The sequence below is a fragment of the Notamacropus eugenii genome, chromosome X (assembly GCF_028372415.1).
Source record: "Notamacropus eugenii isolate mMacEug1 chromosome X, mMacEug1.pri_v2, whole genome shotgun sequence".
Lineage (NCBI taxonomy): Eukaryota > Metazoa > Chordata > Mammalia > Diprotodontia > Macropodidae > Notamacropus > Notamacropus eugenii.
Window position 1 is genome coordinate 10,529,021 of NC_092879.1, and position 17,198 is coordinate 10,546,218.

Sequence of the window (17,198 nt, forward strand, 5' to 3'; positions counted from 1 at the left end):
ATACACCACCCCCACCCACACATGTACACCAGCCTTCTGACTATTCACTAAAACAAGGCACTCCATCGCTTGACTCAGGGCATTTTCTCTGACTGGTCTCAGTACCCAGAATGTTCTCCCTCTTCCTCTCCCCCTCCTGGCTTCCCAGGCCACCTTAAAGAGCTGACTAAAATCCCACCAGCTACTGGAAGTCTTTCTTAATAAATATTTTTGCACATGTGGGAACTTTTCCCATTTTTATGATCTCTTTGGGATATAGTCCTAGAAGTGATATTGCTGGGCCAAAAGGTATGGACATTTTGGTAGCCCTTTGAGTATAGTTCCAAATCGCTCTCCAGAATGGTTGGATCAGCTCACAGCTCCACCAACAGTGAATTAGTGTTCCAACTCTCCCGCATCTTCTCCAATATGGATCATCTACTGGAAGCCTTTCTCAATTGCCCTTCATTCCAGCACCATCCCTCTGTTGATCATCTCCCACTTAGCTTGCCTATAGCTTGTTTGTACAGAGTTGCTTACATGTTGTCTGCCTCAGCTCCTCAAGGAGGGGGACTATCTTTGATCTTTCTCTGTATCCCCAGAACTTAGCACAGTGCCTGGCACATAGTAGACACCTGAGAAATACTGATGGACCGACTGACCATTGTCACCACTGGGCTATTATTTTTGAAATCTTCTCATTCCCCTTGAGAGAACCTTACCTTAAGGGTGTCAGGCCCTGACATTCTACCTCTCTTGTTTTTAAATTCTCTGAAAATTTCCCTCCTAAACTTTAGGACACATATTAGACAATGGTGGATGCTCTTTATTTTTCATAAACTATAAGATGAAATGATCACTGTTCCCTGCCTCAATTTCCCCCTTATTGGGTAGGATGAGGCTCAGAGGAGCAGTTGCCTTGGTCACTTCCTCTGCTTTCTGAAACATGGAGTCTCCAACAAGCCAGGCCAAACCAAGCCACTGATGAATGAAACCACTTTTAGCTGAGAGAAAGCATCGACTGGCCAGCCACAGAATCAAGAACCACATCCTAGCTCCTTGGTGGCTTGGTGATGTGCATCACAAGAGAACTGAAAAGGTTTCCCCTTCTCTCCTAAATCAAGCAAGTCATTCAAGGCTTCAAAGAGGGAAGTTCCATGACAAAACTGGAAATCCTGAAGAGAATACTCAAATCAGCTAGTGAAAAGCTGGAAGAGTTCCAAGATGTTGCAGTAGTGTATAACACTCCCTCTAGGACTAAGCATTTATTAAGTACTTACTATGTGTCAGGCACAGTGCTAAGTGTTGGGGGTACAAAGAAAGGCAAAAGACAGCTCTTGCCCTCAAGGAGCTCACTATCTAATGGAGGAAAACAATACATTAAAAGAAACTGAAAAGAGTAGGGAGATGGAGGGAGAGGTGGCATGGGGGCCTGATGTAATATTGCAGCCTGGTGGGAAATGATGAGGTGTTAGCACTGGGCCCCCTGGTTTAAAGAGATCTCTCACTCATATTGGAGGGCTGGGTCCCCAAAGAGTTGCTAACTACTTCTACCCTTGGGAATCTAAGGGAAACTCTATGTAGGTTTTCTAGTACTGTCACTCATGAGCCCCAATCCAGTGCATTGCCCATTTATTATCAGCCAGAATTAATTAACTTAGTAGAGGGAAGGGGAAAGGAACAATCACTTATGAAACACCTGCTATGTTCTAGGCACTGAGTTGTTTTACAGTTATTATCTCATTTGATCCTCACAACAACCCTGTGAGGTAGGTGCTATTATGATCCCCATTTTACGGTTGAAGGCAGTTGAGAAAGACAAAAGTTAAATGATTTGCCTACAGTCATACTACTGGGGAGCATCTGAAGCTAGATTGAAACTCAGGTATTCCTGACTCCAAGCCCAGCACTCTGTCCACTGTACCACCAGCTGCCTCTGTAATAGTAAAAGGTATTTACTAAGTAAGGGTAGTTTTAGAAAAATCCTCACCAAATCAGGGGCACACTCAAGGTTTCTGAGGAGAGTAGACTTAAACTTAGAGAGCACATGTAGCCAAAGGGTCGGTTCATTAACTAGTAGTTATCGGAAGTCTTTTTCTCCCTTTGTAGAATCCTCATGAGGTTCCCCTTAGGTATAGCTGTCTGCTGGGCTCTGAGTCTGGTATCTTTCCTCAGTGTGCCTAATTTGCTCTTGCTGTGTCTCTTAGCTCCCAATGAAGACACCATCATTAGCCACTGGTGCTCCGGGGACACTGCTGGTAGGAACTCTGTTGGCTCTAATGTCCTAAATTCACATATTCACATCTGAGTTGGGGGCAGAGATTGTAGAAGAGGGAGAAATTCTTCCCATCACCCCCCCCAACCCCCACCTGCCCAAGCAATTCCCACTCAGGGGGTTAGTTGGAGCTGCTCTACCACTAGACTGGCCTGCTGTCAGAATCCATGATTCCCAATGAGTTTGGACTGGCAGACATAGGTCCAGAAGTGTGTGTTTGATTCTTTCAGACAATCACGGTATATTTCCTGAGTGGCCTCATCTGTCTATAGCTAAGGACCAAATCATTCCCCTACTTAAAAATCTTTAATGGCTCCCTGATGCCTCTAGAATAAAATATAAAATCTAGCTTTGAAAGCCTTCCAAAATCCCGGTCCCACTTGCTTTTCTACTATTTTTTCATGTTACTTCTTTTCATATATCATGATGCCAGCCAAAGTGACCTGTTCTGTGTGCCTGACATTCTAGCTCTCACCTCCATGCCTTTGTAAAAGTCATTCCCGATGCTTGGAATGCCCTCCCTCCTTCACTTCTGTTTCTAAGAATCCCTACCTTTATTCAAAGCACAAGTCAAGTGCCATCGCCTCCATGAGGCCTCTCTTGATATCTCTGTCCCTTCTTCCTCCAGTTATTAGCATTCTCTTCATTTTGAAATTAATTGGTGTTTAGTTACTTCTAGCTGTGGCTGTTCTTCAGTCCTTTCAGCTGTGTCCAACTCTTCATGACCTCATTGGGGGTTTTCTTGGTAAAGATACTAAAATAGTTTATCATTTCTTTCTCCAGCTCATTTTACAGATGGAGAAACTGAGGCAAACAGGGGTAAGTGATCTGCCTAGGGCCCAAGTGCCTGTGGCCAGATTTGAACTCATGAAAATGAGTCTTCCTGAATGACTGAGGCTTGGTACTCTATCGACTGTACCACCTAGCTGCTTAGTTTATTTGTGTACATGTCAATTCCCCCCAGGAGAAAAGAAGCTCCTTGAAGGGAGGGACTATTTCATTTTAGTCTTTGTATAGCCAATTCTTAGGACAATCAAAGGATCATTATAGGTGCTTAATAAATGTTTAATTGAATTTAGCTGAGATGATCTCTAGAGGTTTTTGACCTCCACTTTGTGGTACTTTCTTTATACTTGTAAAACTTGTGTAGAAAATGTTCTTAATCCATGTCAATGTCTTTCCTTTGTTCATTTCCCACTTCAGTATGTCAGTAGCAGAGGAAAACCTTTAATAAGGTGGATGTGTCCTCTATAGAGGATTTATGAAAAAATATGCATAACAACCATAAAAGATGAGAAGATTCTGCAAACTAGGCTTCAACAATATGTGAGCTGAGAATTATCAGAAGAGCAGGATATTTTTTGAAGAGGCAAACTGCCGACATTCACTAGAGTGAGTTCTAGAAAAACATCTACTTCTCCTTCACTGACAACACTAAAGCTTTTGACTATGTGGATTAAAACAACACGTGGCAAGTCCTCAAAGAGATGGGAGTACCAGGTTATCCTACTTGTGTACAGGCCAAGAAACAATAGAACCAAACATGGAACATGTTAAGATTGGAAAAGGAATACAACAAGGCTGTATATTGTCACCTTATTTATTTAACTTATATGCAGAATATATCATGCAAGAGGTCAGGCTGGATGAATCCAAAACTGAAATTAAGGTTGCCAGGAGAAATATCAACAATCTCAGATATGAAGATGATACCACTCTGATGGCAGAAAGGAAAGAAGAATTAAGAAACCTCTTGATAAGGGTTAAAAAGGATAATGTAAAAGGTGACTTAAACTTTAAGCTTTTGAAACTGGTCCTTACTTTCTGGCAAATAGAGGGAGAAGAAACAGAAGCAGTGTCAGATTTTATATTCTTGGGCTCAAAGATCACTGTAGATAGTGACTACAGCCATGAAATTAAAAGACACTTGCTCCTTAGAAGGAAAGCTATGGCAAATCTGGACAGCATACTAAAAAACAGAGATATCACTTTGCTGATAAAAGTCCATATAGTCAAAACTATGAGGTCTTTTAGTAGCAACGTATAACTGTGAGAGTTGGACTAAAAAAAGTTGAGTGCCATAGAAGCTGCACTGTGGTGCTAGAGACTTTTGAGAGTCCCTTAGACAAGGAGATCAAATCAATTAATCCTTAAAGAAATTAATTCAGGCTCTTTACTGGAAGGTCAAATACTAAAGGTGAAGCTTAAATACTTTGGTCACATAACAAGAAGATGGAACGCATTGGAAAAGACCCAGATGTTGGGAAAGATTGAAGGCAAGAGGAAAATGAGATGGCAGAAGATGATATGGATAAATAGTATCATGGAAGCAATGACCAGGAACTTGGACAGACTTTGAGAGATAGGGGAGAATAGAAGGTCCTGGCATGTTATGGCCCATGGTGTCATGAAGAGTCAGATATGACTGAATGGCTGAACAACAAACAAGGGTAATCATAATTTCAGATCAGACTACAGTAAATATAGTAAAGATCATAAGAGACAAGCAAGGAGATTAAGTTATTATTATTATTATAATAATTAATAGCAACACTTAATATGTGCACCTAATATCATAGCATTTAACTACTTACAGGAATGGTTAATCAAATAGAAGAGAGATATAGATAGTAAGACTATAATAGTTGGGGACCAAACCTAGACAAATCTAACTAAAAGACATAGAGAAAAAAAAGTTAGGGACTTGAACAGAACTTTAGAAAAAATTGAGATAATCCATCTCTGGCAATTTCTGAATTGAACTAGAACAGAATTCATATATGTCTCAGCTGTGTGCAGCATCTTCACCAAAATTGACCGTGACCTACGGCATAAAGACCTTACCAATAAGGCAGATAAACAGAAATACTGAATATATCATTTACTAATCACAATTCAAGAAAATTATATTCAATAAAGAACCCTTCAAAAGTAATGAGAATAAGTAACAATTTAAAGAACTGATGGGTCAAAAATAAATCATAGAAATAATGGAAAATTTCCTCAAATAAAATAACAATAATGAGGCAACATAACAAAACTTACAGGATGCAGCTAAAGTAATTCTAAGGGGAAATTTTATATCTCTGAATGCTTTCATCAACAAAGGAGTCGAAGAAAAAATCAATAAATTGTGCATGAAATTTTTAAAAACCCTTGAATAATAACAAATCAGAAATATCTAACTAAATAGCAAAGTAGAAATTATTAGTCTCAAAGAGAGATTAAGAAAAGTCAAAGCAATAAAACCATTAAATTGGTAAATAAAACTAGGAACTGGTTTAAAAAAACTAATAAAAGAGATAAAGTTACTTAACCTGTCTTTAAAAAGAGAAAAAAAACCCCAATCGTTCATATCAAAAAGGATAAAGGAAAAGAACTGAAGAAGAAATAAAGGAAATTATCAGAAACTATTAACACCCATTCACATTCTAACAAAATGGAGAACTTAAAGTAAATAGATTAATATTTACACAAAATTTACAAAAAATATTTACAAATATTTAAAAAAAAAATAGCCAGGTAAACAAAAGAAAAAAGAGACTATTTAAATTACCCCAAACCAGGAAGAGTGAGTTCCCAAGCCATAAATGAATTCCCAAAGTGGGGTGGAGGGAGAACTTCAGGCCCAGATGATTTTGCAGGTGAATTCTACCAAATACTTAAGGAATGATGCTACATAAACTGCTTGAAATAATAAGAAAAGAAACACCTTTTCAATCTCTTTCTATGATATAAATATTGTCTTGATACATAAACCAGGGAGAGACAAAAGAGAAAAAGAAAACTACAGACCAATACTTCTGAAGAACATTAATTTAAAAAATTTATATAAAATATTAGCAATAAGACTGAAACAACATATAAGAAAGATTATACTCTATTAACAAGCTAGGTTTATACCAGGAATGCAATGTTCAATACAGCTATGAATATAACAAATCATACAAACAATAGAAATAATAAAATAATAAAAACATGAGTATATCTCTAGATGCTAAAAAGGCTTTTGTCAAAATCCAACACTCATCACCATTAAAAACTAAAGAAACTACAGGAATAAATGGAACTTTCCTTAATATAGTAAATAATAGCTATCTAAACCCAAGATCAAACATTATATATAATGGAGAAAGGTTGGAGACCTTTACTATCAGAGACCAATAATATTAGAGGTAAAATAAAGATACCCATCATCTCTCCTATCATTTAGCATAGTGCTAGAAATGCTAGCAAAAGCAATAGTACAAGAAAGGAAAACTGATGGACCAGGCACAGAAAAAGAGGAAACAAAATTATTGCTTTTTTTGTAGCTGATACAATGATATCCTTAGAGAACCTTGGAGAGTTAATTAAAAATTTATGTAAAACAATGAACAACTTCAGCAAAGTTGCAGAATATAAAATAAATGCACATAATTTGTCAGCATCCTATGTATTAACAACAACAGGCAAACAGGAAGACTTAGAAAGATAAATTCAATTAAAAGTCATTGCAGAACCTTTAAAATATTTGGGAGTATATCTACCAAGATTCATTCGGGGACTATATGCATTCAATTCGAAGACACTCTTTGCAGACATAAAGACAGATCTAAATAATTGGAGAATCGTCAGTTGCTCACGGTTTTTGTTGCTCAGTCATTCAGTCATGTCCTTGAGCCAATATAGTAATGACAATCTTACCTAAATTAATTTACTTATTCAGTGCAGTACCAAACTATCAAAGGAATATTCCATAAAGCTAGAAAATATAATAAAATTCACACAGAAGAACAAAAGGGCTCTCTAAGGTAATAATGAAAAAGAAGGGGAAGAACAGAGGTCTATCAGTACCAGATCTCAAACTTAGAAAGTAGAAATCATTAAAACAATTTGGTATTGATTTTTAAAAAAGTGAAAGAAGCTGATTAGTGGAACAGATTATGTATAAAAGATGCATAAAACATACAGAAACAAATAAACAAAGTAGCATTGTATTTGATTAAACCCACTGATCCCAGTTCCTGGGGGAAGGATTAATTACTTGACAAAAACTGCTAGAAAGATTGTACACCGTTCTGGCAAAAATTAGATTTAGATCAACACCTCATACCATTCTCCAAGATAAGATTCAAAGGGATACATGACCTAAACATAAAAAGGCATGTCAAAAACAAAGGAAGAAAGAAATTACCTTTAGGTAATAATAAGATCTATGGATAGTGGAAGAGTTCATGATCAAACAAGAGATAGGCTCACAGGTTGTAAAATGGACAATTTTGATTATGTAGAATTAAATAGCTTTTGCACAGGCATAATGCATTAAAATAAAAAAAAATCTTTCTAACAAGCTTCTCTGATGAGTCTCATTTCCAAAATATAGATGGAACTGATTCAAATTTTTAAGACTACTAAGAGACAGATAAGTGGCCAAAGGATATCAACGGATGCTTGTAAATAAATTTGAATTTTAAAAAGTCATAATCTGATGTATTTAAATTTTTAAAAACATTTTGGCTTTTCCTAATTACATGTAAAAACAATTTTTAACCTTCATTTAAAAAACAATTTTGAGTTCGAAATTCTCTCCCACTCTCCTTCCCCTCCTGCATCATTGAGAAGGCAAAAATGTGATACAGGTCATACATGTGAAGTCATGTAAAACCTTTCCATATTAGTCATGTTGTGAAAGAAAACAGACAAAAATCCCCAAGAAAAATAAAATAGAAAACAAAACAAAACAGTGTGCATTGATCTGCATTCAGATTCCATCTATTCTTTCCCTTGATGTGTGTAGCATTTTTCATAGTAGGTCCTTCATAATTGTCTTGGATCTTTGTATTGCTGAGACTAGTTAACTTATTCACAGTTGATCATTCTACAACATTGCTGTTACTGTGTATAATATTCTCCTGATTCTGTTCACTTCCACTTTGCATAAGTTCACAGAAGTCTTTCTAGGTTTTTCTGAAAGCATCCTGCTTTCAGTGGTTTCAAATAGCACAATTGTATTCCATCCCAGTCCTATATCTCAACTTGTTCAGCCATTCTCTAACTGATGGGTATCCCCTCCTTTTCTAATTCTTGGCCACCACAAAAAGAGCTGCTGTAACTTAGCCCTTCACAGCAATGTAAGGACCTAAAACATTTCCAAAGGACTCATGACGCAAAATGCCATCCACCTCCAGAAAAAGAACTATGGAGTTGGAACCCCAGAATGAAGCAAAATATTTTCTCCTTTGTTATGTTTTGTTTTTCTCATGGTTTCTTCCATTCATTTTTAATTCTTCTATGCAACATGACTAATATGAAGAACATATATAAGATTGCATGCCATCTTAGGGAGGGAGGGAGGAGAGAGGGAATAAAAATTTGGAACTTATGGAAGTGACTGTTGAAAATGAAAACAAATAATAAATTTGGGGAAAAAAGAGCTGCTATAAATGCTTTTGTACAAGTAGGTCTCTTTCCTTTTTTATCTCTTTGGGATACAGACCTAGTAGTGGTACTGTTGGAGTATGAATAGTTTGATAGACCTTTGAGTATAGTTCTGAATTGCTCTCGAGAATGATTGGATCAGTTCACCAACAATGCATTAGTGTCCCAATTTCCCCACATGCCCTCCAATTTGTCATTTTCCTTTTCTGTCATATTAGTCAATCTTATAGGTATGAAGCAGTACCTCAGAGTTTTAGTTTTTATTTCTCTAAGCAATAGTGATTTAGAGCATTTCTTCATATGACTATAGAAAGCTTTGATTTCTTCTGATAATTGCCTGTACATATCCTTCAACCATTTATCAATTGGAAAATGATTCATAGTGCTATAAATTTGACTCAATTCTCTCTATATTTGAGAGATGAGACCTTTACCAGAGAAACTGTCTCTAATAATTTCCCCTTGTTTTCTGTTTTTCTTCTAATCTTGGCTGCATTGGTTTGGTTTGTGCAAAATCGTTTTAATTTAATGTAATAAAAATTATCCATTTTACATTTCATAATTCTCTCTGTCTCTTATTTGGCAATAAATTGTTCCCTTCTCCATAGATCTGACAAGTAAACTATCCATGGTTCCCTAATTTGCTTAAGGTATCACCCTTTATGTCTAATTATGTATCCATTTTGACCCAATCTTGGTATACGGTGTGAGGTGTTGGTCCATATCTAGCTTCTGCCAAATTGCGTTCCAATTATCCCAGTAATTTTTGTTAAATTGTGAGTTCTTGTCCACCAAACTTGGATGTTTGAGTTTATCAAACACTAGATTACTATGATCATTTATTCCTGTGTATCATGTACCTAATCTATTCCACTGATCTACCACTCTATTTCTTGGCTAGTACCAGATTGTTTTGATGATTATCTCTTTGCAATACAGTTTGAGATCTGGTAAACTTTCCTTCACATTTCAATGATTACTAAACAGTGTTTAATCGCACCCTGACTCTATCTTTAGGTCTGAGAAGAATGAATTCTCCCTGACTTATTCTCCTTCCAAGGCTTGTCCCCAGCTCTAGGATTTCTGTCCAGCATGGTGAGAATAGCTATTGAGCTACTTTCTCAGCTGTATCAGCTGCCAACAGGCTATGCACTTCTTATACTGTTAGTTAATAAGAGGTACAGGCTTATTGGACATTCTTAGCACTTCTCCTATACCTCTTCTGACTCTATGAGCAGATTTTCTAACAAGAATCATCCTGACAACAAATTGAGCCCTTGTCCAGCAGTTCTAACCCTTAGCTGGTCCTAATGGGCTTGGGACTCCCATAGGGCCTGCTCCTGCTCTCACCTCCTTTCAGTCAAGCCAACCAGAAGAGACATTTGCAATCACAGACCAGAACAAGGCTTTCAAATGGAGACAGAGAGCAGTTGTTGCATTGCTTACATGTACAGCTGTGGATGCTTCTAGCTGCAAATGTGATGGTATAGGTATTTCAGTGTGTGTGTGTGTGTGTGTGTGTGTGTGTGTGTGTGTGTGTGTAAGCACAGCCATGTGGGTAAGATAGATGACCAGTTTATCTTAGATGGACTAGCCAAAGCCTGGAGATGCTGGTCCCATGTAGATATGCCCTGTTTCTATCAGTATGTCTGGCCACTGACTCTAGGGCAGGTGGTCAAGTTCTTGCCACCAGAATGTCTGTACTAGCTGGAGTTGCAGCCACAGTTAACCACCTTGCCCACCCCACTGCTGAGGCAGCTGCTGCTGTCACTGCCTGTGTACCAAGCAAGTAGAGCAAGAAGGAGGAAAGAGAGCAAGATTATGGGAAGGGAAAGGAGAAGGGAAGGAGAGGGCTTCCAGGAGAGGCAGGAACCAAACCATCCAGTGCTGCTCCAGATGACAAGCCTAGAGAAACTAACAGGCAGGTAAGGAGAGAGGGAACAGATAAAAATGTACCATGGACACCACTTCTGTGGAGGTGGCCCTATCTCTAACCTGTTAGCTTGTACTCAGGGAGCAATGGTCTGCTCATATCAGGATAAAAACCAAGGGGAGGAGTCTGGGGACCGAGCACTAGTTTCAGAGGTTAGTCCCACCTCTGATTTGTTTGGCTTGAATTCTTCTTTTGTTTACTCAGGATAATCTGAGCAGGTAGAGGGCCTGAAGATAGCCCTGGAGGCTTTTCACCTTTTTACCATTCCCTCTTGTGTCTCTGGGCTTCCTCCATCTCCCCGATGGCCTCACCTCACCTCTCTAATCATGCTTCCATGAGTGGGGGACCTGCATGTGCTAGCTAGAAAGTCAAGAGAACTCCAGGAAGCTCCTTAGGGCAGATCTTTACCCCCCCTCACTAGGGATCAGGCTCACTTTTGTAAGAGTGAATGGGAGAGTATCAGATTTAACAAGTAGGTACTTTTTCTAACTTCAATTGCAAAAAACACAGATTTGCTACCTGGCAGAAGGCCACAGCCTTGAGGACATCAAATTGGTAATGAGGCTCATATATTGATGGCAGAATATAAAATGTAGGAAATTAAGTTCCATGATCATTTGGTTTTTGGTCATTCATATGTAATGAAGTCAGAAGTGTAAACTTACAAAAGGGAAAGGGAATGAACATTTATTAAGTACCTACTATTTGCCAGGCACTGTGCTAAGCACTTTACAAATATTATCTCATTTGATTTTCACAGTAATTCTGTGAGGTTAGGTGCTTTTATCCCCATTTTACAGTTGAGGAAATTGAGGTAGACAGAGATTAAGTGACTTGCCTAGGGCCACATAGTAAGTATCTGACAACTCAGGTCTTCCTGACCCCAGGCACCTCAATTGTGTCATCTAATTGCCTCTGAAAATATTAACCTGAAAAATAGAAACCTCAGCCTCCCACGAAGGAATTTGCCAATTGTACCTCCCTCCTCCAAAAAGTAAAGATGGGGGGTCCTTTGACTGGAGCAGTGGAATGGAGCTCTCCCACTTATTCTCCAGCATTAAGCCCCTCACATCAAAATGGCTTCCTTTGTTTAGCAGTCTTGAGTGAAATGAATCAATCTGAAGTGAGTGTGAACAAGGTCTTTACATCTTGAATCAATCAAAGGCATTGAGAGAGAAATGATGTCAGAATTGGAGAGACTCTGAGGGTTTGGTAGTGGACAGGAAGGAGTAGGGATTTCCAGAGCTGTGCCAGGAAAAATGGGCAGCCCAGGGTTAATAAGTGAAAGGAGAAAGAGAAGGAAGAACTAAGTTATTTCAGAGAAGGGAAATTCTGAGGAGGGCCATTACCCCCATAAGCATCTCAGAGCAGAAGATGTGGGATGATGCCACCAGTTATACCCATCTATTCAAGGACTAAAGGAAGTTGCAAGAAATGATCTGTGTTCTCCCCCAAATTCCCCTCTTGGGGCCCACCAATAGGTTTTGTAACCCAATTTTACCTCAACAGCAAAGAGGACAGAGGTTAACTAGAGACAGATAAAAATGCAAATTAAGCCTAGCCTTAATCTAATTTCTGCCTAAATATTGATGAGGAATTTGAGAGCCAAAATGGCAAAGTAGCAGGAAAAAGTACAGTGAGCTCCCCCAGTTCCATGTCCTCCAAATAGATACAGAAAATGAATCTTGATGGGAAAATCCAAGAAAAAAATCACAGTGAGTCATTTTTCCAACTACTGTCAGCATAGGGAGAAATGCAAAGAGGTCTATGGATACTGGGAGGGGGTTTGGCCAGGAGTGGGGCTTCTCAGAGATATCTAAATCTTGGGAAGAGGGCATACATGAGGTCAAGAGGAGGTCCTAGAATCACACCAGGAAACGTCATTCAGGGTGTGGAAACATGCCAATTGGAAGCTTTATTGCCCACTACCCAGTTCCGGGTCACAGATCCAGGGTGGATTGAGAAGGGGACCTTCATCCAGGGGTGGTGCTTCAGGGTAGGGAGCTCTCACAGGCCTTCAGTGTTATCCAAGAGAAGGGCAAATTCTGGAGTAAGTAGCAGCTTCTCCTTTCTAACCTGGTGTGAAGGCTGCAGAGGAGTAATCAGTGCAGGAATTCCAGACCAAAGGAAAGCCCACAGTTCCATTGCTCTGCTCAGCAGAGCTTCCCAATTGGTTGACAGGGGCAGAGTCCAGCAGCATCTACAGTTACTCAGACCCAAACCCACGTCAGGAACTTGTGGAACTAAGACTAGGGGGACAGTGATCAGACTTGACTGGATCAAACCACTTTGGGAACACTGATAGCTTGCAGGTTCCTAGTCTGTCCCTGAGATCCTGGAATAATAGAACATCCAGTACCCCAAGAAAGCATCAACAGAGCCAGCTTAAACATTCCCTTTAGAAGTACAAGAGAGCCCGGCCTTAATAGCACATCCAAAATCTGGAAAAAGGCTGGAAGAATGAGCAAAAACAAAAAAAATCCCACCATAAAAAGTGGTGATAGAGATACTCAAGGTATAGATCCAGAAGAGAAAGACTCCAAAACAACTACAAGCAAACTCTCAAATAAAAACACAGCTTGGGCACAAATTCAACTAGAATTCCTGGAAGAGAAGAAACAAGAATTTAAAATAAAATATTTTTGTCAATGAAATGAGAGCACAGGAGGAGGAAATTGGAAAAGAAATGAGAGTCATGGAAAAAAGTGTTGGAAAAAGAATTAATAGTTTGGTACAAGATGATAAAAAACTTGCCTAAGCAACACACTAATAATGATAGTTCCTGGTAACTGCAGCTCCCTCAGCACCTCATGTGCTCAGCTGCTGACCTGTCCTGCCCCTACCTCCTGTACAATGGAGAAACCACTTACATCTCCTTCGGGGCTTCAGATCTCGATTCACTGGGGGTGGCTCCAGGTCTGTGGGAAGTTCTGCCAGGGGGCTGGTGAGTCTCTCAGGGCTGCTCATTGCAATGTAACCATCAGCGTTGCTTTCAGGGCCAGAGCCAGTAGAGGAGATGCTGGGATGCATGGGGACATAACTGTCTTCAGAGCTCCCTGGCAGGGAGGATGGTGGCAAGGTGAACCGACAGGGCTGTAAGAAGAATCAGGCAGTCAGCACTTTGGATCCTTTGGCCAGCCTGGGCCTGACCCCAGGAAGCTTGGCACAATAGGCACTGAAGGCTGCACGTACCCTTCCCAGTATCTCAGCAACACTCAGCAAAAAAGCTACAAATGGGGGACTCTACCTCCACTGTGGTCCTCATGTTGGCCAGGACAAGCAGCCAGGGTTCTCCAGGTGTCTGTTAAGCTGGTGAGGCTGCTGGGCATGTGCCTCTGGGAACCAGCTAGGTTGGCCACAAGGGCAGGATCTGTCAGCCACTGGCCCTCTCAATTATGCTCCCAAGGCAAGAGACCCAGGAAAGACAGTCCCCCTTGCAGACCTGGAGGTGAGGCCTGAAGAAAACAGCTGTGGCCAAGCTCTCTGGATGGTTTAGACAGGGGCAGAGACTGACAGCTGCCCTAAGGACAGCTGCCAATTCAGAGTGACATCTCCTATGTGCTCTCAGGTGAGTAAAACATTTCACAGCCAATTTCGTTTGATTCTCCTAAGCACCCAGGATGGGGGAGTTGCAGGGCTTGTCATCTCCATTTTACACAGAGAGGAAGGATCTTGCCCATAGACACCCTGGGAAGCAGGAAAGGCAGATTTCAACTTGAAGTCCCTTCTAGCTCAAAGTCCAGCAACGGGTTGTTGTTTCCACCAATAAAGTAGCACCTGCCAGCTAGAAACACCCTGGGATAAGGGGGCAGGGACAGGAAAAGAGCCTGGGGGACAACCCCAAGGCGGACATCACAGTGTGGCTTCAGACTTCCACAGGTGACAGAAGATCTATTTGTCGGAGAGGCCTGCATTTCCCTGCCAAGGAGTTTGGTTAGGGTCCAGTTCATTTCAGTTTTTGAGGGAAGGGCTAAGTGACCCAGTCAGTTTGAAGAAATAGAAGAATAGGGAAGCCATCAAAATAAACTAAACTAAGCAATCACAAAAAAACCACCTCTCTGATCTGGAATTAGAAAAAGTTTAAAGAAACCAAAGGTCACACTTACCAAATTCAAACTGAGCCTCTTGTCCCGATGGCATCGCAGGGAACTGCCTTCTCTGTCAGCTGCAAACCAAAACACACCAGACATCGGCATTGATCACTGTCCTGGAGGACCTCCTCATGTGATGGGGCTTGGTCCCAGCTCACTCCCCACCCATCCAGACAGGAATAGCCAATGCAAGGCGGCACAAGTTAAGGGCCCATTCAGAAAAAGAGGTCACCGGGGCTTCCTGGTGAATGAGATTTGAGTTGTGATTCCAAAGGTGGGGAAAGCCAGATGGAAAGGAGGAATATTCTAGAAAGTAGTGGTCACCCAGTATTTATAAGTACAGCCAGTTCTCCATGAATGCAGGGGGCTCCATGGCCCCACCCTCTCCACAGCAGCTTCAGTGCTCTGGCATGCTGACACCACTGGCCCAGGGGAATCCAATTTGCATCATTTGAATTTATATATGGAGCCAGTTTTGAACAGGTGAGTGATATAATATGAGCCATTCATTAGGAAGATTATACTAATGACCTCCTCACCAACCTTCGAGTTGGAAGGTTTATCAGAGGGCAGTAAGTCTATCCCAGACAGTCTTTCTCCAGTCAATCTCTCCTTGAAGACTTGAAGTGAGGGGAACTTCCCACTTTCCAAGGTATCCCTTTCCACCCTGGGATATTTCTGTCACTTCTACCCATTACTCTGGAAAAGATGTCATAGGGTCCTGGCCAGTCTAGACTACCAGCACATTGGCCACACCAGTGGGGGCTCAGAAGCTATTGTGGTGAACGGATGCTGGCCCACAGAGTACCTTGCACCTAGGGTGCTACATTCCCAAGGTCTGTTCTCTGGGACCAAGTAGAACAAAGTGAACCCTTCCATCAATGGAGTTTCCTCAGCTCTTGACCTCCTCAATCTCCTCTGAGGCATTTGACACCCCCTTTTCTGTGCGGTCTCCTCTTTCTGAATACTCATCTCCCTTGGCTTCTGTGACATTGCTTTCCTGTTTCTCTTCCTACCTCTGGTGACTCCTTTGATCTCCTTCTCTGGATCTTTTTGCTCCTTTAATATAGGGATTCCCCAAGACTCTGTCCTAGACCCTCCTCTTTACTCCCCCACTCCAGTGGCTCAAATGGAAACTCCTCAAATCTATACCTCTAGTCCTGATTGCTTCTGACACCTTGAGGGAGAAGTAAAAAATGTCACTGAAGTTATAAGGTTGGGTGGTGGTGCCATTGATAAGAGAAGAAGAGCTGGTTTTAAGGAAAATATGATTTGGTTTTGCCGTAATGAGTTGGAAATACCAATGGGACATCCAGGAAGAGATGTTCTGGAGGCAGGGAAATGTGGGTCCAGGACACAGAAGACAGGCCAGGGCTACAGAAAAATCGGAGCACCGTCTTCAACTGAAATGATAGTGAATGAGAAAGCCAAGGGAGAGAACAGTGGGAGAGAAGACGAGCAGAGTTTGAGAAAAATGACCATATTGAGAAAGCATGGAAAGGATAAGACCGTAGAATAAGACCAGTTTGAACCACTGTGTCTATTTTCCCTCTCCAGTCCCATATGCCCATCTTTCAGAGCCCAACTGGGATCCCACGTCTTCCATGTCAGATTTCCCTGATTTCATCAGTTCCTGTCACCAGAAAGGATCTTATATTCCTTTCCCCCATCTTTTCAACGAGGAATAATGATATACCTGGCATATAACAAATTCTGGCATAGAATAAATTAATTAATTAATTGGTGTTGACTGATTGATTTCCCTATGCCCTCCAGCCTTCCTTTTTTACTGAGATAATTGGGGGCACATGGAGAGAAGGGCATACTTACCTCTACAGCTTCTAACAGAATCTAAACTGGACAAGGAGATTCGTCTTGGAACTCCAACCCACTGAGTCCTCTTGCCACTGCTATGGCCATCCCATAGGGGCCTCTCCTCCTGGCGCTGTTCCATGAAGTGGCTTGGTTTGGGAGGGCGAGGGGGTGGAGTGTTTGGTATGTCTTCTCCTGTTATTCCACAGGAAAACATAGCTGGGCTCTTAACCACCTGAAAGGTAGGGGCTAAGGGGCTCCCCAGCAAAGGCAAAGGTGATGAGCAGTCACTGGATGGTGCACTGAAACTGATACCGCCAGCCAGAGAAGCATGGCCCCCAGGGGGCACCATGTCCTGCAGTCCATTCCCACTGCACAAAGAGGGCAATATGTGATTGGCCGCCTGGGGCTGAAGGGAATCCACGAAGACCTCATCGGATGAAGTTTGTTCCAGGGATCGGTCTGAATTTGACCAGGCATCACATCTGCTAAGGGCAACAGGGGAAGCAAACAGCATGAACAAGAGTGAGGACCAGAATTCTCCTGGGTTGGGTGCCATGTCAAGAAACCCCAGTGTACTTCAACCAGCCCCAAGACCCAGCGGCCTGCCAGCCTGGGCTTGAAGAGGCCCTGCTCAACTTGGGATGAGGGGTCACCATGGCTTTGCCATCCCATTCCACTTGGTTCA

General features: G+C 41.2%; 1 protein-coding gene across 2 annotated transcripts in view; it reads right to left on the reverse strand.

The window, feature by feature from the left end:
• Positions 1 to 17,198, reverse strand: part of GAB3 (GRB2 associated binding protein 3) — a 152,140-nt gene that overhangs the window by 33,460 nt on the left and 101,482 nt on the right. Inside the window, exons 4-6 of one of the 2 annotated variants that reach the window (XM_072626979.1) lie at positions 16,529 to 16,995; positions 14,714 to 14,772; positions 13,478 to 13,700 (exon numbers count right to left, since the gene is read on the reverse strand). In XM_072626979.1, coding sequence (XP_072483080.1) covers positions 13,478 to 13,700; positions 14,714 to 14,772; positions 16,529 to 16,995 — 749 coding nt within the window. Of the gene's footprint in view, positions 1 to 13,477; positions 13,701 to 14,713; positions 14,773 to 16,528; positions 16,999 to 17,198 lie in introns of both variants that reach the window. The other variant, XM_072626978.1, reaches the window with a different exon arrangement.